The sequence below is a fragment of the Notechis scutatus genome, chromosome 1, assembly GCF_049901735.1.
Source record: "Notechis scutatus isolate UNSWTSFEM ecotype Mainland chromosome 1, rNotScu1.2, whole genome shotgun sequence".
NCBI classification, from domain to species: Eukaryota; Metazoa; Chordata; class Lepidosauria; order Squamata; family Elapidae; genus Notechis; species Notechis scutatus.
Window position 1 is genome coordinate 113,945,136 of NC_142009.1, and position 22,441 is coordinate 113,967,576.

Genomic DNA, 22,441 nt, shown 5'->3' on the forward strand with positions numbered 1-22,441 from the left:
TTTATAGCAAAGACACTGAAACATGACACTGAAATACTTTTATGGCATCATCCATATAAATCTCTTTATTTATTAAAAGGACTCAGATCAACCTCAGATCAACCATAGGCCACACTAGTGCAAGATCATCATATAGTTCTATAGAGTTCACATTGTTCTCTCAAGCCTTGTATTGTTTTGAAGATGCAAAAGTACAGCTAACCGTTTAAATAATTCCATTGATACAAAAGTGTAAAAATGAATTTGTTTTAGAAATACATGATATATATGATACAATATCTATGTACTTAATTGTAACACTTGGGATCTAGCCCTGATGTTCTCAATGCTGGTGTCTTCCAGACATGTGGGCTTCTGGGAGGTGAAATCCATGCATTTGTAAGTACTGATCTATATTATGCCTTGCTTAAAGAGGGCCAGCAAAACTGTTCTTTTACCCTCAAAAAACAAGAACTTAAAAAAGAAACCTAGAATCAGAAAGTATTGGGATTACAAACTTACGTTGCTTACTTACTTCATTGTTCCAAAGTTCTACCTCCAATCAAAATTAAAAAGTAGATTCCAAAATAAGTACCCTCAGTTTCTAATTCTTAAGGAAGCATTGTGGGGCTTCAGGGTTGACTCAGGCTTCTATCCTCCCGAGGTCGGTAAAATGAGGACCCAGATAGTTGGGGGCAATAGTCTGACTCTGTAAGCTGCTTAGAGAGGGCTGTAAAGCACTGTGAAGCGGTATATAAGTCTAAGTGCTATTGCTATTGTGCTTACTACCAAGAAACAATTCAGGAAGCAAAACAATTCAGTCATGAAGGCACATTCATATTCTCCTGATCAAGCCATCTTCTTAAAGCACAAATATAATGACTCCTATAAATTACAGAACGTCCTTGAAAAACTTTTACTCCTTCACTATCCCAAGCAATACTCTGCTTCTACCGTGTTTATCATATAAATAAGGCTGGGTCTTATTTTTTTTTTGAGCCCCGAAAAAATGGCTAGGCCGTCCTTTCGGGGGTGACTTAATTCCCCCCACCTTGCATCTTCGGGCAGGCGGCGACGGCTTGGATGTTGACCTCGGCGTTGGTGGGGCACTTCGTATCGGGGTCAACGCAGGCAGCACCATATCCGGGTGTGCAACAAAAGTACTTCCTAACGGCAAGCCCCCCCACCATTCCTCCCCATTTCGCATGTTTTAATATAGGCCTTAATTTGGCGGGAGGGGCTTAATTTCATTTCATGCCTATAAAACATGCTGGGACTTCCTATTGGGGGAGGCCATATTGTTGGAGAAACAGGGTAGATTAATACCTGCATGATTTTTCCATTCTTTCCACGGTACAGAGTATATAATTGATAGGCCCTGAATTCATGGGGTGGTGGTGGAGATGCACAGCGATGCTTGCTTCTGCGTTTTGTCAGGTTTTGCTGTGGACCAGGCAGTATCTGCTGATCTGCTGAGGGCAAAGGATCGGAAAGTGCCAATACCTAATTTTTAAGGGAAGGAAGAAACAGCATTTTTATCAGCAAACAAAACAATTGGGCTCTTTTTTAAAAAAATAATAATTTGTTTTTACTTTTGTTAGCTACATTTTAAAACATTCTCTGCTCATCATGATCGCAGTTGACTCCCAGGAGGAGTCCAACAAAACAGAAAATATGTTTTGGTCTGAATCTAGAGTTCACAGCCAAAACTAAACCCAGAATGTTTTGGTGGTTCTGGATTCCGGATGGAGTTATTTTTAAGACAACATATCCTACTACCATGTGATTCATCTCAGAGGTTCCTTTGCCTCATCCCTTAATTTCCATCACCAAGGTCTCAGCATGAAATCTCCCATCAACCCACCTGATCGCTTCATCTTCATCAGTATCTTCCCTTCCTTCTTCCTCTCCAGCTTCTCTGTCACTACCACTGCTGTTCTTGCCGTTCCCCCCATTCTTGCTGTCACAAACACACCTGCCAAACTATTTCTGCCTAAAACAACCATATTTCATTCTCAGCATGAAACAAAACAGCTCTGCTTTGTTCTTTCTATGAAGCAAAATTTCCAAATTATATCTGACTTAATTTGGAGCTGGATCATCCCAAATACCAACTGCATTTGCACAACCTTAATTCACAGCCTGCATCCAAATTTATATATCCTGTATTTTCAATTAAGTTAGAAGTAACACACAGAACATCATTTAGTATTCTTCCTAATATTGTCCATAATAGGTGCAAATATATCTATTGATTTATCATAATGAAGAGGCAAGGCTGATGTGTTATCAATCCTGTCCTTCCTTCCTCCCCATAGCTGCTGAAAAGGTCTTCATAACATTGAGCTATTTTAATTAAAGTAAATGAATGAATTAAATTTGAACTAATTACTACCAAAGCTTTATTTCTATTTGCAATGTATTTTCATTGATTTGGAAAAATGTGCTTGAAATAATTGTTAGCTGACCAACTTGTGCCTATACAGCAGGGGCATCAAACTCAGGCCCCGTGGGCCGCATCCAGCCCATGGGTTGCTTAGATCTGGCCTGCAAGGCCACCCTGGAAACTGGCCCGTGGTGCTTCTGCCAGTGAAAATGGAGCTCAGGAGGGCGGTCCTCCTGACCTCCATTTTTGCTGGCAGGGTGCTCAGACCACCATAGGCACTCCTGACACGAGTGATGTCAAACTGGCCATGTCCACCCAGCCCCCTAAGGTCAAACACAACCCTGATGTGGCCCTCAATGAAACACCCCTGCTATACAGCCTCCTAAATGCTCTTCACATCTCATAAACCTTTTTACACTGATTTGGACTACTAAATATAATTTTGAGAAATATAAAACTATGGTCAAATCTAGTAGGATTGAATGCTTTTGGCAAAGACTAACAAAAGCATAGGAAAGCAGCACACTGTTGATAGAAGGCGAAAAACACACTGCCGCCATCAAAAAAATCTTTGTCTCTGGGTTGAGGTCCACACTTTAATACCTTTTCTCCTGGTTTCTTCTTTTTACCCTTCTTCTCTCTTTGCTCTGACAAAGGCAATTGGCTTTCATTTTTCAAGTCACCTCTCCCCTGAGCAGGATCGCTGCTGTGGGTGTCTTCAGCAGCAGAAGCACTATCCTGTTCCAAATACAAGCACATCCAGGCATGAACAAAATGGACCTCCATTTTTCCTTTCAAGTTTTATGGCTGGCCCTGATCCTGGTACTGCACAAATTCCAGGCAGGGGACCAGCAACGAGAGGCAGCACTCAAGCTCACAATTATAAGTACTAACAGTTGGTTCCAGGTGCTTATGACACAACAGACACACCCAGAGCAAATTCATATAGTTTCAACAAGTGGAGTCTTTCAGTTCTCGTACTGCTTTCCTTCCCTCCTAAATATATATAAGTAGCTGTACCTTGCTTTGCACCACTTCATCACGTGGCACGGATTGAGCACGTCTTTCCTCTTTAAGTCTCTCCCTTTTCTTCCTCAGGCTCCTTCCACGATTAAAGTGTGAAATCTAGATTCAGCAAAGTTTTCATGAATGGCAGAACTAGAACCAAAGTTAGTTACACTTTAAAGACTCACTAAACCTAAACTAACTTAAGACGACTACAGCCAAGTTAAATCCTATTGAATTTTAATACCCCACCTAATCAATTAGTCATTTACCATGTTTCCTCGAAAATAAGACCCTGTCTTATATTTTTTTGCCACAAAAAAAAGGCATCAGGTCTTATTTTCAGAGGATGTCCTCCACTGACTAACCTCACTTGTGCATGTCGCCTCCCAGCCTCCTTTTCACTGTCAGAGGCCTTCAGGAATTTTTTCTTCTGTGGCCAGCAAGGCTTTCCTGCAGCTTTGTTATCAGCTACAGAGGCCTTCAGGAAAGCCTTGCCAGCCTTGCTGGCTGCAGAAGAAATGGGCCGGCAAAGCAGGTGTCAGGGTGTATGAGGCCTGGCTACAACTGTCCAAAGATAAGTAGTAGGACAGCTCCACCCCCATCCCCACTCTAGCTAATTTTTACCTGTGCACTCTGGAGTGGGTGGGATCTTAATTAGGGCCTATATTGGGGGTAGGGCTTATATTGGGCGCACATATAAAAATCAAGCTAGAACTTATTTTCAGAGTAGGTCATATTTTCGAGGAAACAAGGTTTCTGTCATCAAGTTTGAATCCAATCCATTATTGCTTTATTACAGGCATTCCTCAAGACTGTCCATCATGTCTGGAACTCATGACGGTTGTAGATCAGATGATCCACATAACTGACCTGATTTTACTACCTTTTTTTTTCAGTGGTCGTTAAATTAATCACCACCATCATTAAGCAAATGCAGTGGTTGTTAAGCAAACCAATTAACTTACTGTGGGTGCAGTTTTGCTGAAAATCAGAAGTAAATATTGAAATACTTCTGAATACTTCTGAAAGTTAGGAGTAAATACTGGATTTCGGCAGAAACATATTAAAACATGGTCAGGTGTGACAGTGGGACCCTGCAAACAGCTTTAAATGTAGCTCAGCTGTCAAGTGCTACCATGTGAATCCAGGTTGTAAGTAGTCCCAGGGAGGTCCATTGTAACTTCAAATGGTCAATAAGTGACCTGTTTTTAAGCCAAGGACTACCTGTAATAATTTTCAACTCTGTTGTTTATTGAAAGTAGAAGTAAACAAGGAAAATGGACTGCATGGAGAATGCAATGTTCAACCAGTTACATAAATGGCTATGGAGCAAGATGGAGAATGTAAGCTAGGCTCTGCATTAAATACACAAACACAGCAACACAATATTTAGAATTGATTTCTCTGTATGTCAGTTTAAGCTGGGTCCAGATCTTACTCTGGTCTTGATTAAAAGTAGATCCATTGGACTATTAAGTTAGTTATGTCTATTAAGGCCCTTTCAATGAATCTGGGTCAGAGAGTGAATACAAATCAAACCCAAACTCAGGTAATATGTCAACAAGATCTAGTACTCATCATTACATTTTTATAAGAAACATTTACTTCCAAGTATTTTTGTGAAATTAAGTTTCCAATTCAGCCATGGTGCGTGTTGTACCTGAGGGGCTTTAGTAAGTAGAAGAGCAACTTCAGGATTGTTGTGTTCCCGGGCAACTTCTAGGGGGGTCTGGCCAGCCTGTAATAGAAAGTTGGTTTATGTTCCTCCAAAACCATTAAGAAGTTCAGAAAGCCTGGACAATTTTTTAAACAGGTGATCCATCGCTTAAAGTGAAAGCGATGGATAGATACCAGGTTTGTTTGTTTTTTGGAATTCCCCCGTTTAGTCTAGTCTTGAGAAAGGCTTGGGATTTTTTGTTACCCTTTTCTGACTCTGCTTAGCTTACCAAGATTAGCCAAAGTCAACCAGGAGCTGCCAGCTACGGTGATTATATTTATAACACTTATCCTAATTTATGAGCCTGCAGTACATGTAGTCCTCGACGTATGACTACAATGGAGCCCAAAATTTCTATTGCTAAGCGAGATATTTGTTATTTCCCCCATTTTGCAACCTTTCTCGCCACAGTTGTTAAGTGAATCATTGCAGATGTTAAATTAATACCATGGTTGTTAAGTGAATCTGGCTTCCCCACTGACTTTGCTTGTCAAAAGGTCGCAAAAGGGGATCACATGACCTCGGGTCACTGCTTCCATTCGTAAGTATGAGTCAGTTCCCAAGGAGCCAAAGTTTGATCACATGACCATGGGGGAATGCAGTAATGTTGCAAGTGTGGAAAATAGTTGTAAGTCACTTTTTCCCCAATGATGTTGTAACTTCAAATGGTCATTAAAGTCAATGTTGTAAGTCAATGACTACCTGTATGACCTTATTAGGTGCCCATAGTCTTCCTGTTGCCCGTAGCAACATTTCAATCAGTATTTAAAAGAAATAGAACAGTAACACAAAAAAAACTTCCACACTTACATTGTTAACTACTGTCCCATCAGCTCCAGCTTCCAAGAGCAATTTTGCCACTTTCTTATGATTCAATGCAGCAGCGACGTGAAGAGCTGTATCTCCAGCCTAAAAGTTACAAAATCAGAATGCCCTGTTCATCATGACCTTGATTTTCACATGCAGCCCTGGTCTGTCAGTCTGTCGGACTGTCTGTCTGTCCATCCCTCCCTCCTTCCATCTCTCCATCTCTCTCTCTCTCATTCATCTCTCTCCCTCTCTCTCTTTCTGTGCGTGTGTGAGACAGAGAGAGGGAGGGAGAGATAAAAGCAGATTCTTCTCTATGCCAGCTTTTAGGCCTACCACATTTTAGCAACGGATAAATGACTGCAACAAGTGGAAACTGCAATCAAAACCTATTGGAAAACCTTTTAAACATTCAGTTTGCTCAATATCACCTTGGACTCCAGTTGGGGCTTTTGCTATATTCCCCAAAGTCCAAACAGTTGCCACAGCCATTCAGATTGATTTCTAAAAATGTATTGCTTGGCAATATCACGTGAGCATTCATAGGCTCTGGAGATAAGGATTTGTTGCTTTCTTTCTCTGTTTTTCATTGTACCTGACAATGTTCCACCAGGGCATTTTTCAAAGGAGCAGAAGAGAGTGGAATCCACTGTGCAGTGCCCAATGACATAGATATGATTTGTTACAATAATCCTACAGCCCCAGGGTAACACTGTAATATAAGAAAATATCAGCCAAAGGGATCCCATAGTCAGTGAAATTTATTACATCGTGGCAGAGCGATTATTTTCACATGTTTGGTTTTGTTTCTATAACATTCTCACAAAAGAAAATGTTGCGGCACGAATTGTACATAATAGCCAGAATTATACCTAATAACTTTGTACTTTGTAAGCAAAACTGCATGACTGAAAATAATCCAAATTATTGGGTTATTTTCTAATTATTTGAAATCCCTACAGTAAAATCCTGATATAATAGATCAGCTGGGAAGGAGTACCTGTTAATGGTATTACATTTACATTTACACATAATATTCATAAAATATACCGTATACTGGTGGATAATATTAATAAAATATATTGTATAAAACAAATTCCTTTAAGGTTAGTATGTTTTATGTAAATTTTCATACAATGCAAATTACAAAAACGTATGTAAATTGGGGGAATCTACCAAACCACAGACCTTCCTATTATTTGGGTATGAAATCTAAGTCAGTTTTTTTTTCCTACTGCATTCAAAGTCTGCAGACTCCATAGAGTTGAATTATTACTATGCCGTTGTTTGTTTATTTTACATGACCAAAAAGTTCATTTTAAACTATAAATGCCATTACAAACTTCCAGTGTAGCCAACAGAAGATGCCCAATTTCGTCAAGACCATTCTGAACACCAAAAGAATATCTTGGACATAACAATAAGTTCCTAATAAATACTTACTTTATTTGCTTTCTATCAGTAGTGGAATTCAAAATTTTTTTACTATCAGTTCTGTGGGCATGGCTTGGTGGGCGTGGCGTGGCAGGCGTGGCGGGGAAGGATACTGTAAAATCTCCATTCCCACCCCACTCTTGGGGGAAGGTTACCACCAGTTCTCCAAACCAGTGGCCCCCAACCTTTTTTGTGCCGCGGCCCGGTACTGGCATCACAAAATCATCTGCGGCCCGGTACCGGCATCACAAAATCATCCGCGGCCCGGTACCGGTATCAGCACGCATGGCAAGGTGAGCCAAGCGACCGGCCAGCCAGCCGTCCCCCGCTTCTCCCCGCCACCTTCAACTCCTCCTTTGTACCTGTGTCAATGGGCTTCGCGACAGCTTCGGGACGGTCGCTCGGCTTGCCTTGCCATGCGTGCTGAAGGAATCCTCGTGCCTTAGTTTTGTTTGAAGCTGCCCCCCCCCTCAATGAAACTAAGGTGCAAGGATTCTTTCAGCACTCAAACACCACTTTCTACCCGGAAAAGCTCACCGGAAGCACTTTTTCATCAAAACAAGATGGCGGCGCCCAGCAAACGGGTGGCCCGGTAGAAATTGTTCCACGGACCAGTACCAGTCCGGGGACCGGTGGTTGGGGACCCCTGCTCCAAACCACTCAAAATTTCCACTACCGGTTCTCCAGAACTGGTCAGAACCTGCTGAATACCACCTCTGCTTTCTATGAGATCCAGAGTACTGCAACCTCTATCCCAGTCCTGAGTATCAGAATACATGTGAAAAGCCAACAGCAAATGAAACATGGGCATTAAAGTGCATGCACTGACCTGATTCTTTTCATGGACGGAACAGAAAGCAGTGAGGAGCAACCTAATGATGGGTAAGTGATTGTAACGAGCAGCAACATGCAGACAGGTGTCTCCTGCCTAAAAATAAAGGGGAGGAGCTAAGCAAATCCAGTTCAAAAAAGAAAGCTTCAGCTAATGAGATGTCCCATCTTAAAGCAACGTATACATTCCCTGGGAGGCTCTAAACCAACATGCACAATATATTGAGCACTATATTATTCAGCTTATGACAAGGACGGGAATTGAGAGTTCTTATCCTCAGATGTCAATAACTTGATAGCTACGCTCTTATTATAGCATACTTGCTTATATTTTACTAATCACAATCAAGCCACCTGACACCTTAATGCTCCTTTTATGAGGGATCCCTGGTGTTCTCTGAGCTTGGTTGTTTTCTTACAAATACTCTCCTTTATTGATGCTTTTATGCTCAGCGTACCAAAGCAGAACTTTAAATTTTCACCCAATCCATAACTGAAAAATGTGTTATTTGACTCCATTCAGTTGATGATTCATTTGTGATGCTCGTTCCAAGAGAATAAGCTCATAATTGGTATATGTTCTTTTGGAATGGCTCCACTAAAATCTTAAATGCGTATTTAAATGACTCATGTCTAATACCAACTTAATTGCAGTTATACAGATAATGAAACAATGACCGGATCACAATGCAGAGACTCAATAAGGATTCTGAAACATCTGTATCTCAATATTCAAAACAGTCAATACATTTGGTTTAATAGCATTTTTTTTTAAGAAACACAGTATATTTGATAATACTCACGTTGTTTTTGATATCAGTCCGAGAGCCTCCAAGCAATAGAACTCGCACACTTTCAGAATGATTGTTTTGGCAGGCCAAATGCAAAGGAGTGTTACCTGCCTTAAGAAAGAAGGAAGGGACCACACTAATCATCATTAGAAAAACAAGTATGGTTTTTTTTTTTTAAAAGTGGTATTTCTATTTGGGGAGGAAAAAATGAATATGAATGCTATTTAGTTAGAATTTGCTTTAGGAAAAAAATATTTTCCCAGTAAATGGCTCAATTGAGAAATAAGGTAAGGATGTGGTTAATGACAATAAAGGTCTCTCTCTCTCTCTCTCTCTCTCTCTCTCTCTCTCTCTCTCTCTCTCTCTCTCTCTCTCTCTCCTCCCTCCCTCTCCCTCCCTCCCTCTGTAAGGATTACTTGGAATATTAATTGGTGGTTGAAGACATGAATGTGAACAGGTGTATATGCAAACAACACTATGCTGTTGCTGTGAAGATTAGATAAACTGTATAATGCAATGAATGATGATAAAAATGGTGATCTTCATTTATCTTATTAGAATCGAATTTGATAAATTAAAAATAATGGGATGTAGATACTTACATTTCATATATGGTATTCAGCTTTGTTTGGGTATTTTCCCACGTCATTATAGTTGTGCTTTTAAAGTTGTAGCAACGTTTCGGTAGAATCTCATCTGCCATCATCAGGCTTCTGTATTGTGTTTGTCTGTGAGTCAGACTTTCACAGCCATTTCAGTTTTAAATTTGGGGCTAGCCTACTGCTGTGCCAGAATGGTTTTTTCTTCATCCTGATTGGTTGGGAGTCTTGGTCTGTGTTTATTGGTCTTGGAGTTTGCTGTGTTCTGCTTGATTGGTGTTTCTAATATCTTCTGTCTTTGTAGCTTTTTTTGTCTTGATTGGCTGGCAACATTGTGTTCCTGTATTGGAGGCTTTTAGTGCGGCTTGGCTCCGAGTAAATGGACGGCTATCATTTATTAGGAAGCTAGGTTTCATCTGGGTGCCTGGTTGGGGTGTGTTTGAGCTGGAGGTATCAGGGGGGATCTGTTTATGCCCAGGTGTTTGCCTGGCTTGTGGTGTGGAGATTTTTTTGTTTGTGAGTGCAGGCTTCCAAATAATTGACAGTCTGGTGGAATCATCTCTTCTATTCATGCTTTCAGGTCTTTTTTCAATCTCTATGGCTTCTCTGATAATTCTGTGGCTGGGGTTTTCTATAGTGGCTAGGGTTTTGGTGCCATTGAAGTCGATACTATGACCTGTGGCTTTCATGTGTTGGACTAGTGAGGAAGTGTGTTCCAGCTTTTTAACTGCATTTTTGTGTTCATCTAGGCGGGTACTTATTCTTCTATTGGTCTGTCCAATGTATGTGGCAGGGCATGATGCACAGGGGACTTCGTATATGCCTTGGTTTTCCAGGTCAATTTTATCTTTGGGGTTTCTTAGGATGGCTGCTATTTTTCTGTCTGTTTTGAAGGCAGTCTTGATGTGATGCCTGTGTAGTATCTTACTGATTTTGTCTGTAGTACCTCTTATGTAGGGCAGGACAGCTGTTCCATAGGTCTGTTCATCTTCTAAGTCTCCATTATGTCTCATTGTGTTTTTGTGGATCAAGCCGGTGATTTTGCTTTTGTGGAAGCCGTTAGCTGTCAGTACTTTAGTCAGGGTGCATAGTTCAGTCTTTATGTGTGTCTTGTCTGCCAGGCGTTTGATTCTGGCGATTAGTGTTTTGGCCACGGAGTTTATCTGTGCTGGGTGGTGGTGGGATTAGGCGTTGAGGTAGCGGTTGGTGTGTGTTTTCTTCTGGTATATGGTGTGTCCTAGTGTGCCATCTGTTTTTTTGTAGATTAGTACATCTAGGAATGGTAGTTCTTTGTTTGTTTCCATTTCCATAGTGAACTTGATTTTGGGGTGTGTGCTGTTTAGGTGTGTTAGGAAATTGTTTAGGTTTTCTTTTCCATGGGGCCAAATCACAAATGTGTCATCAATGTATCTTAACCATAGTTTGGGTTTGTGGGTGGCATTAGCTAGGGCTCTGGATTTTTTACTGCATTTTTGTGTTCATCCAGGCAGGTACTTATTCTTCTATTGGTCTGTCCAATGTATGTGGCAGGGCATGATGCACAGGGGACTTCATATATGCCTTGGTTTTCCAGGTCAATTTTATCTTTGGGGTTTCATACTACATATCATCATTGTGCTAGCAAGTATACATAGATACTTTTCCCTTTATTTATGACATAGGACCATTTTCAAGATTTTATCAACAAAGCCCATTTCCAATTATATTAATAATAAGATAAGGCATCAATGCATTATAAGAATAATAAAAAAAACCTCTACTTTTCCTGAGCTCCAAAAAAGCACTTGCTTCAAAAGGAGAATAGTTGTGTATTAACTATAAGGTTTGAGAGGAAAGGTGAAAGAATAACACTGCCAGAGCTGTTAAATTATATAGAACCTAACAAGATGAATATAGTCAAAGCTATAGGACTCAAGTATTGACAATCAATGGAAACTCTGCTTTTAACTGAACAACAGAAACACAATCACAAACTGAGACAATAATGCTCCATCAAGAAGGAAATTAATCAAGTCAATTTTCCTTGCTTTTCTACTTTTGTGCTTAACTCTGATAAATTTATTTTTGTTTGTTCACTATTTCCTTGTTGCCCCAATTCACATTCCTACTATAATAATTTTTTTCTACCTTGAATGCAATGCTAAAAGTCTTTTCAGCCAAAATGAAATGTAACTGTCTCAGCGATCAAGATAATCTAACTAACACAAAAATGTGTTCATGAAGAACAATTGAGGCACAGTTAATTAAAACAAAAGAAATGTACTACCACTACTCAGAAAACATCATTGCAAAAAGCAACTGATAAGGAAAAATTGATGTCTTATTTATTGTGTGTATTTTGTCAACACTACAAGAATTGAAAAACTCTTTTTGGTGTGTAGCTCACCTTGTTCCTGGCAAGGGCATTAGCTCCTGCTTTAACAAGCAGCTTAGCTGATTGACTGAATCCATGCCAAGAAGCTTCATGAAGAGCTGTGTTTCCATCCTGGGGAGCAAAACAGAAAAACAGCCATTTTATAGAAATAATTAAGATTATTTATTTTACATGCATTGAGAATCACCACCCAAAAAATGCCACTTGTCAAACCTTGCTATAACAAAGGGAACATTCTAAACACTCTGCCTTGGAGATTGGGCGACTGAACCAGATTATTTCCTATTTTTATTATTATCTGTTCCCAAAAATATGAAATGACAGCTGCCAGTTCTTTGGTTGGCATGGGCCTTCATGCACATCGAATTCTTCCCAAGAACGTAGGATGTCATAATGTATCAGCGTGGTATATGTGTGGATCCAAGTAGTGTGGCCTTTTGCAACTGACAGATGGAAATGTTGTCAATGCACAGATTAAATGCACCGATTTTCTAAGTGCTGGCCAAGATTTTTGGATATGGCACTCAGTATGCCAATAACCATGAGATCATTATGGCAGATTTATGCTATAATCTTTCTATTTCAATTTTCAGGTCTATTATTACTACTACTACTACTACTACTACTACTACTACTATTAATATTATTTATTATTATTATTATTATTATTATTATTATTATTATTATTATTATTATTATTATTATTATTATTATTATTATTTCTACTGCTACTATTCTTCTCCTCTTAGTAGAAGTTCCTTGCTTCTTGATGTCTATGGAGATTCTCAGTCATCCAGGTCATGGTTGTCCCAAAAGTGCATTTTTCTTTTTTCAAGAGGCAACTGGACTTTCTAGTTTTTCTTTGAAGATGTTTCCCTTCTTATCCAAGAAGCTTCTTCAGCTCTGACTGGATGGTGGGGAATTGTTGTTTGCTTTTTAAAGAAAGCTATACAATTGGATAACCAAACTTGGCAATACGCTACTAACATTTGATGGCACAATCTTGGATGGAACACCAAAAGCCACAAAGAGAGGACCTTGGCTGAAATTGTTACCTTGTCTTGCCTGTCCAGGGCACACCCTTCTTGGATAAGAGCCGAGATAACATCTGTGTTCCCTACAACAGTCGCCCGATGCAAAGCTGTTTGATCATTCTGCAAAAAGAAGCAGTGATGTTTCTATTTAGTGAAGCTATGTTACACACAGTGATGTAGACCTTTTCATGGGGAGAACATACTACATGACTGGGAAATACATTCAGCCCACGGATATATAGCAAAGATATACTCTAGCTTAAACAGTCACAGGCTTGATTCACACATTCTGCTAAGTCAAGGGTCTTCAAACTTGGCAAGTTTAAGACTTGTGGACTTCAACTCCCAGAATTCTTGAGCTAACATCACTGGAGGAGGAATTTTGGGAGTTGAAGTCCACAAGTCTTAAAGCTGTCAAGTTTGAAGACCTCCGTGCTAAGTTATAATGTGATTTGCTTGTTTTTGGTCACAGCAGATGGCAGCACATGATCAAATTTGGTTGATGGAGAGGCGTTTAGGATGATCAACTTTCAGAAATTTTCAGAGCAATACATGAGACTGGGAAGTTCTTTCTTTACAAAAAAAATTCTGAAATAAGACAACAACCTGAGAGCTACTTTGGTCTAGTGGTTAAGACATAAGGATAGAAACCAGGAGAGTTTAGTCCCATCTTAGGCATGAAAGTCAGCTGGGTGAGTTGGGCCAGTCACACTCTCTCAGCCCAAGCATCTCATCACAGGTGGAGAAAATAGGAGCAAGGAGTATTAAGTATGTTCACCACCTTGAGTTATTTATAAAAATGAAAAAAGGGAAGGGAAAAATTACTTCCATACCTTTTAAAAATAAAATACATGAACAGGTCAGTAAGATTGCCAGGAAAGGACCCAACTCATTTAGTTTGGTATAAAAACTGAAGTCAAAACATTATAGTTTATAAATAATGCAGCAGCCCCTCAACCTTTCCCACACAAGATGGTGGACACAGTGATAGCTCTTTATTAAGCTCCTGGTTTTCCATTCCTTTTAGTTCTTTTTCTTTTTTACTTTTAATCAAGTAATTTTAGTATTTTTCTTAGTTTTATTCAATTTTTCATCTTCCTTTTATTTTTATTTTTTTAGCAAGTAGAATTAATATTTAAATTATTTTTTAAAAAACCCAAATAATTAGAAATAAAATGTTCTGGTATCCTGGAGTATTAGAATGCTAATCAAGGGGACAAAATTATAAAGCAGGAACAAAAGAAGAACCTGAAAAAAAGATGAAAGGGAAGCACAAGCCAGACATTTAGATTCAGCAAAGACAAAATCCCAAACAATATGAGACTGAAATGGCCTCTGGGTAATCAAAGATAAAAAGACTTATTCCATCTTAAATACATTGTCTCCTCTCCTTCTTCCTCTCTTTTTTTAACTTTTAATTCTTATTCCTCATTAGACTGAATGACTGTCCTTCTTCTGAAGTTGAAATTCTAATAGGAAGTTTTATTTTTATTTATTTAACTATTTATCCAATTTTTAAGACCCATCTACTTCATAGATATCCAACAGAAGGGAGATTGCTCTTTATACTACGAGTAATTTAAATGGAGACCTGGATTTTGTTGCTAAGAATTGCCCTTTAGCATCACAAACAGCCATTGGCTACATGTAATCAGCCAGTAAACATACGAAATCAGCCAGTGAAAGTATGAAAAAAAAAGATGAAGTAAAGACTTTAATGTAAAACTATATTTCCAAACCAGCTATGAAACTAACTTGCAGCTCATAAGTTTCAAAATCTACCTCTAACTCAGGGGTATCAAACTCAAGGTGCTTAAATCTGCCTCGTGGGGCCGCCTTGGAAACAGCGAAGGACTGGCCCGCGGTGTGCGGCCCTCCCGAGCTCTGTTTTCACTGGCAGAGTGCGCATGGACCATCACAGGTGCCCCCGACATGGGTGACATTGAGCTGGCCATGCCCACCCTCCCTCTCGAGGTCAAATACAACCCTGATGTGGCCCTCAGTGAAATGGAGTTTGACATCCCTGCTCTAACCCATGGACTACAGAGATTTCTTTCCAGTTAAAGAAGCCACTGAGAGAAAACTAATTTTGCAGAGACGCGGGATCTTGCTTCAAGCTGCTGAAACTCCTTTGAAGGAGAGCAGGTGGCACAACAGACAGGCAATATTACTTCTTTGTTGTAAAGTGTGCTCTAATGCGCTTAAGAGAAATCTCCTGCCTTCCCGGCAGACACGGATCTAAAAGGATAATGCTACCTTTTAGGCAGTTTATTTTCTGCTTTTCAAACTTAAGAACTTTTTAAGCAGTTTTCATATTCTGCCAATACTTTCTTTATAACAGCTGTCTCCAGCCCTTGCTAAATACTGGGAGGAGAGCCAAAGAGGGAGGATGGCAGAAGACTACAGAGCTCCTAATCACAACCATCCACTATGTGTAAAACAGAGGACTCCTTTAACATCAAGTCAGAACAGGACAAATCCAAGGAAAGAAATACCCTGGATTTAATTAAAGGAAAGATGCAGGCTTCAAGTGACTTTTTGGGAAATGAGAAAGTCTTAGCACAGCTATTTGCCATTGTTTCCCCAGAGGAAACACAACTGATCTTAAGCAATGTTCAAATAGTTACATTTATGGTGCAGTAAGCCACGGTCGCAACTGGGTCTCCTAACAGCTTCCTTCCTTCTAGTTGCTCCTCTGTTGAAATGCTGCTAAGACTACCCTCTGAGAATACAAAATCCCCAATAAATAAAAAAGGTGTTCCAGTCCGAAACAAAACTATACAAAAGAAAAAAATAAACACCCAGCGGTCAATGTAGCACAATCTTCATACAACCATTTGAGAATAAGTCTGTAGTTGATGATCCACGTGAGTTAATTGTGAGAGGGATCTTGGAGTCCTAGTGGACAACCATTGAAATATGAGCTGGCAGTGTGCTGCAGCTGCCAAAAAAGCCAACACAGTTCTAGGCTGCATAAACAGAGGGATAGAATCAAGATAACGTGAAGTGTTAATACCACTTTACAATGCCTTGGTAAGGCTGCACTTGGAATACTGCATTCAGTTTTGGTAGCCACAATGTAAAAAAAAAAAGTTGAAACTCTAGAAAGAGTGCAAAGAAGAGCAGCAAAAATGATTAGGGGACTGGAAGCTAAAACGTATGAAGAATGGTTGCAGGAACTGAGTATGTCTAGTCTAGTGAAAAGAAGGACTAAAGGAGACATGATAGCACTGTTCCAATATCTCAGGGGCTGCCACAAAGAAGAGGGAGTCGAGCTATTCTCCAAAGCACCTGAGGGTAGGACAAGAAGCAATGGGTGGAAACTAATCAAGGAGAGAAGCAACTTAGAACTGAGGAGAAATTTCCTGACAGTTAGAACAATTAATCAGTGGAACAACTTGCCTCCACTAATTGTAAGCGTTCCAACATTGGAAGTTTTTAAAGAAGATATTAGACAACTATTTGTCTGAAATGGTATAGGGTTTCCTGCCTAAGCAGGGGGTTGGACTAGAAGACCTCCAAGGTCCCTTCCAACTCTGTTATTCTATGCTGCTGCAGCCACTATCTATTTTTATCTGATCTATTACAACTGGGCCCTGAGAATCAGTTTGAACAATCTATCGAAATGTTTCTATCAGCTGTCCAGCATGGATCCTACCTCTGGGACCACTTCCCCAAGAGTCTATACCTTGCCATTCATCACTGAAAAACAATTCTATCTACAAGAGGTCTGAATTGGAATGGTTTTCTACTATTGTCTTCAATCATATTTTTGCCCTGAGTTGCCAGCAGTAGGTACTGGGCCCACAGATACAGAGCTTTGAGTACCAGATTCGACTCACTTCTATGATAAAGAACAACAATCACAATTAAGAGAGAAAAGCTGAATTTTATAATAACTGTGCGTATATGGGAATTACTGACAATATTACTCCAGCCTCAGAAACAAACAGTCCATCTGAATCTTCATCTTCTATGCAACCATCCCAATCAGAGATTATTTTAGAGAGACGTATACAAATTATAATTTGAAGTGTAGCCAGTTGGAAAGAATCTGTTGGTTTTGTAATTCCTGTCTAGTTTTAAGTTCACCATTCTTATTTAGAATGACTTTATAAAGTACTTTTTTTTTTTCAAATGAACAAGATTTGGATGTATCGATGCTTCCATTGTAGAAAGCCAGATTGGTATTTTCCTATAGTTTTGTGATTTGATTTTTTCCCATACTAAGAGTAAAGCATTCCTCACGTCTTTGAAAATATCCATATACAGTACTTCTTCCATACCATAAAAAAGCATTCCATCCTAATTGAAGATCGTGTCCCTCCAGTAATAATAATCTTCTATGCCTCAAATTTATCCATTATTTTACTCATGTAAGTACAGATGCCTGATAGTATAGCTCCCAATCTGGTAGTCCAAAAACCCTGTTGCCTTTAGACTCCTCTAACATTTTCAGTTTTATTCTTGCTTTTTTCCTTTGCCAGATATACTTCAAAATTGTTTTATTTAATTCTTCAAAATACTTTTTCTCTAGTTTTATCAGTATTGTTTGAAATAAGAAAAGTAACTTCAGTAATATATTCATTTTTATGGTAGCTATTCCCCCTATCATTGATAGTTGTAAATTCTTCCATTTCTCCCAATCCAACTTAATTTGTTGCATTAATTTTGCGTAGTTATCATCTTTAATTGTTGCACATCTCGCTGTTAAGTGGATACCTAAATGTTTCACTTTCTTTACTTTCTGAAGGTTTATTTTCTCTGTCAGTTCCTTTCTCTGTTTATCTGTAAGGTGTTTTTTTAAACCATTATTTTAGTTTTTTCTTTGTTTATTTTCAATAAGTGCAGGGCTATTTGTATCTCACTTCTGTGGTCCTGTGATCTGGTGACTTGGCAACTGGCTCATACAATCGATTGGTTGCAGTGCCCTGTGATATAATCTGACCACCATTTGTGACCTTCTTTGCTGGCTTCCCCAGAAAGTCAATGGGGAAACTGGCAGGGAAGAGATCAGAAGTAGTAGTGAAACTCATCGGTTCCCACTAATATATATGGGGATAAAATTACATATATATTCTTGTATGATTTTGACATAAACACTCTTCAATTTTTATTTTTTAAAAAACATGACAGATAAACTAAGAGAAGTTCAATTATTTTTTATTACTGGGCCTTGCATAGCCTCTTGCTATCAAACAGCTTAGACTGATTATTCATTCATAACAGAAGCCGACTTGCTTACCCACCCAATAGATTTTTGTTGTAACAGTAACTTTAATCAGATCAGTGCATGAACAAAAACCAGTGTAATGCTAACATTAGAGAAAGACAATGTCTGCTCTGAAAAAAATTCCCTCCAATTAAAAAGCATCTCAACTCACACAGCAGGAAATTGCTTTTAATAAGCGACACTGATAATTTCTGCCCACATCAAAGCAGAAAAGCCTACAAAATAGTTAGTCAAGCTAGCTTTCTGTGGCTGATGCTTTCACACATGGGAGATGAGCTGGTGACTGCAATACAGAAGAGCTCAAAGAGTTGGATATAAAGAAGTATAATACAGTTTTTAAATGATTATGGAAAAATAGAGTAATACAGGTGGTTCTTGCTTAATGACCACTTGTTCAGGGACCATTCAAAATGACAATGGTGATGAGCGAGAGGTATTTATGACCGGTACTTATGATGGTCACAGCACCTGTGGTCACGTGATCACTATTTGTGACTTTCCTTGCCCGCTTCCTACAGGTCACGTCACTTGGGAAGCTGGCAGGTCACAAATGGTGACTTCGTGACATTGCACTTAGTGAGGAGTGTAGGATTTGCTTAACGACAGGAACTGGAAGTGCTGGAACTTCTGTCACAAAGTGGCATGGTCACATGGCATCTCTGGGTCAAAAGAGGACTCTTTGGCAATTCAGAATCAACCAAGTCCCATCGAGTGCAATAGCAATTGGAAGCAATATTCTTCAATCATTCCGGATACTGATCCTGAGATCATATTCATCGAAGGAGGCAGGGAGAAGGAGGCAGGAGCAATGAAATTTGTATTTTTATGACTCCATCTTATGTACATGATTATGTATATTTGTGTGCTACATTGTAATATGAAAATGGAACAATGGAGTTTACTTCGGTTAAGTCCTCATTTGGGCATAATCATGATTAGAAATAGCGTCTGAGATAACAGTCCTTAAAACCACTACTAGTTGATTTATTAAAGCAAGAATTAAAAATGCTCCAAGAACCCACAGGAAGGTGCCTGTGAATGACTCATGTACACAACCTTCCAATTCCTTGTTTAGGGATGAGTCCATATAAATCTTGATTTCATTCAGGGCCACAGCAGGATTGTGTTTGGCCTCGGGGGGAGGGTGGATGCGGCCCTCCCAAGCTCTGTTTTCAGCTCCCACTGCCTCCTCCAACACACTACCAGTGAAAATGAAGCTCACAAGGGCCGTACGTGTCCCTCCTAGCTCCGTTTTCTGCTGCCATAGCCTTCTCCAGAATGCTGCCAGCCACCACCAGGTTGTAGATCAGTGCCTAGTCGGCCTGGGGCGGGCCAAGGCACTGTGGGCCAGTCCTTCAATGTTTCCAGGCTGGACCCATGGGCTAGATCCAAGCACCCCGCAGGCCTTAAGTTTGACACCCCTGGTATAAATGGAAACAATATCCTTTGCTATTTGGGATATTGTACATTCCCCTAGGTAGGGAAATCCTAGAATAGACAGTGGGACTCTACACAAAAGGGTAAATTACTTTGTGGAGAAGCATCTAAATAAGTGAGACATGCAACCATGCATTTTTGAAGTAGATCTGACATGCCAGATGGCCAGTCCGAATGCTACATGCAAGCTGAAAAGAGTTCTAACCTCTTTCTCTCTTTGCAATCTTCTAGGATCTTTTCTAGCCTTTTTCCTCTGTTTTTTCTTATCTTTTTCTTCCTCGACTTCTTTGACCAGGACCACTGCTCCCTTGACTATTTCTGGGGCGTGTGCTGTGTGAACACTCATTGACCAATCAGAGATGGCATCTGGATTCCAATAGGGGCTTGCGGGATTAGCAGGGAGAAGGAAAGAATTACTTCTTGGGGTTTCATAGTCTAGAGAACTGGTTTCCACAGGCTGAAATTCATAATAATCCCATTCAAGGTCACTGGAGGTCATTCTTCAATTAATGATTAGGTCTTTAACAATATGTTAACGATCAATATCTGTAGAACATGAAGTCAGCATTTAAAATATTCTACCATATTTAACAACTTTCTTTACATCATTTGGCAGAGGACACTGTAATTATGATGATTTGGTCATGATGATTTGTTAGTTGTTGAGATCGGTAGCTTGAGATAATATACTGTATATACCGGATAATAAATAAATGCTTTATAGTTCGAAATTTACAAGTAAAATAATTACTTCCATGGCTTGGGGGTGGGGGGTTTAAAATAAAAGACAGCCTCTTCAAAGTTTGAAGTGTTAGGTATCTTGGTTGCTGCAAGACTACATTATTAATCATACTTATGGACAAATGTGGGACTAGCATTGCAGAGCCATGACAGTCCTCACTCAATTTGTATGTCTAGGGCATGTTAAGTCCCACTCAGTTTTACTATCCCATAGGATTACTATAAGGATAAATTTGAGGGAGGAAAAACATGTTCATCAGCATAAGCTCTCTAAAGAAACTGTAAGGTAGAAAATACAATTAATGAAAGAGAATCTAAATATCTTTCACAAGATATATATATATCTATCTTTCACAAGATATATATATATATATATATATATATATATATATATATGTGGATCTTTGGTTATTCGGGTTTTCTCCCGCGTAAGATTCAAAGTATCTAGGCAACGTTCGGCGAGGTCCCACATGAATAAAAGAGATGACACCTCCCGCTTACCAGCCATTTGGAAACCCGCCTCATGAACAGACGAGTACCCAACATGATAAATGACACCAGACCCACACCCATGAGGGCCACACAAGATGCCACCACCACACTTCCACGTAAAAATCAGACTCACACCCACACAGAAGATGAGACACGACCACAGACCAGAAGCCGCACTGCAGCTGCATCACTACCCACTTCAAACTCCTCTGAACCATACATGAAGCGAACTGACCCCCACCATGAAGATGTGGCACGACCACGAACTCGAAGCCAAACGAACACAGACCCAGACCCCAAACTCAAAGCCATATTAAAAACCCAAAATGCTACATCACAGCCACCCGCTCAGGACATCACATCAGAAAACTCAAGAAATTACACCTCAAGAACTCAAGAAGTCACAACACAGCAAATGACCCAGGATATCACAGCACAAGACCAAGGATACCACAGCAATAAATCTCACAAGGTCATCACACAACCCATTACCCAAGCTGTTACTACACAGGAGGCTAATGGAAAAGAGATCAAAACACAAACGACCCAGGAGATTACAACGCAAGACCCAGGATACCACAACAAAAGAACTCACAAGCCCATCACACAACCCATTACCCAAGCCGTTAAAACACAAGAGGCTAACGACCCAGGAGATGACAGCACAAGATCCAGGATATCTCTACAACAAAAGGCCATTACACAGCCCATTATACCAACATCAACTCCATCAACCAATCAAGAGGCTGCAGCACAGCCAACCAGCCCAGCACACCATCCCCCACCACTTGTATATATAGAGAGATGGCAGCTCCGGTCACACACTGCTTGCACTGGCACTAAGCCGAAAGCACCAGCCTGAAGATGGCGAGTGGGACCTCGCCGAAACGTTGCCTGAGATACTTTGAATCTTACGCGGGAGAAACCCGAATAACCAAAGATCCACATACAAATACCCGCGAGAACCTCAGAAAACAAATATTGCACCTCTACGGGAGGAAACCCACCATCTGACCAGGACTTATGAAAAACTTGAAGTCCAAAGAGCTTCCATTTTATGTGACCTCGCATTCCTATGCAACTGCCGAGATCAAAATTTAATTCCCACAAGCTTCCAATTGAAATTCCACACCAACACAGCAGCCACCAAACGCATCCTAAAAAGAACAGAATTGGCCCTAATTAGAAATGAACTTCACACAAAAAGATTTCTCCTAGACCAAATCAACAAAGATCTTCTTACACTTCACCTCAGACTCAGCAACAAGATTCACCCTTACTTTGGGACAAATCCAAACAACTCGCTGTCTGGAGAGCCGAAGCACAGACCACCCTCAAGACAGACACACACACCAACAAACTCAGAAAACTACAACAATGCCAGAAACCAACTCCCCCTCACAGCCACACATGAAACAAACAGTGCACAACATCTCAGACAAGATCCTCACCGAAGCCGAAACCAAGGTCCTTTCAAAAGGATTCAACTTTGCTGTTGCTCCCAAACACATCCCCACAGAAACCATCATATGCGGAGTTGAAACCAGCCTGACCAAAACCAACCCTGATGAGGCTAAT

At 39.9% G+C, this 22,441-nt stretch overlaps 1 protein-coding gene across 8 annotated transcripts in view; it reads right to left on the minus strand.

Moving 5' to 3' along the window:
* ANKRD6 (ankyrin repeat domain 6) overlaps positions 1-22,441 on the minus strand; it is a 116,501-nt gene that overhangs the window by 6,238 nt on the left and 87,822 nt on the right. For 3 of the 8 annotated variants that reach the window (XM_087943435.1, XM_026666561.2, XM_087943428.1), the window contains 9 exons: positions 12,982-13,080; positions 11,939-12,037; positions 8,966-9,064; positions 8,161-8,259; positions 5,901-5,999; positions 5,034-5,111; positions 3,386-3,490; positions 2,969-3,103; positions 1,306-1,482 (listed from right to left, as the gene is read on the minus strand). In XM_087943435.1, the coding sequence (XP_087799561.1) occupies positions 1,306-1,482; positions 2,969-3,103; positions 3,386-3,490; positions 5,034-5,111; positions 5,901-5,999; positions 8,161-8,259; positions 8,966-9,064; positions 11,939-12,037; positions 12,982-13,080 (990 nt within the window). Of the gene's footprint in view, positions 1-1,305; positions 1,483-2,968; positions 3,104-3,385; positions 3,491-5,033; positions 5,112-5,900; positions 6,000-8,160; positions 8,260-8,965; positions 9,065-11,938; positions 12,038-12,981; positions 13,081-19,835; positions 20,088-22,441 lie in introns of all 8 variants that reach the window. The other 5 variants (XM_087943451.1, XM_087943444.1, XM_087943415.1 and 2 more) reach the window with 4 other exon arrangements.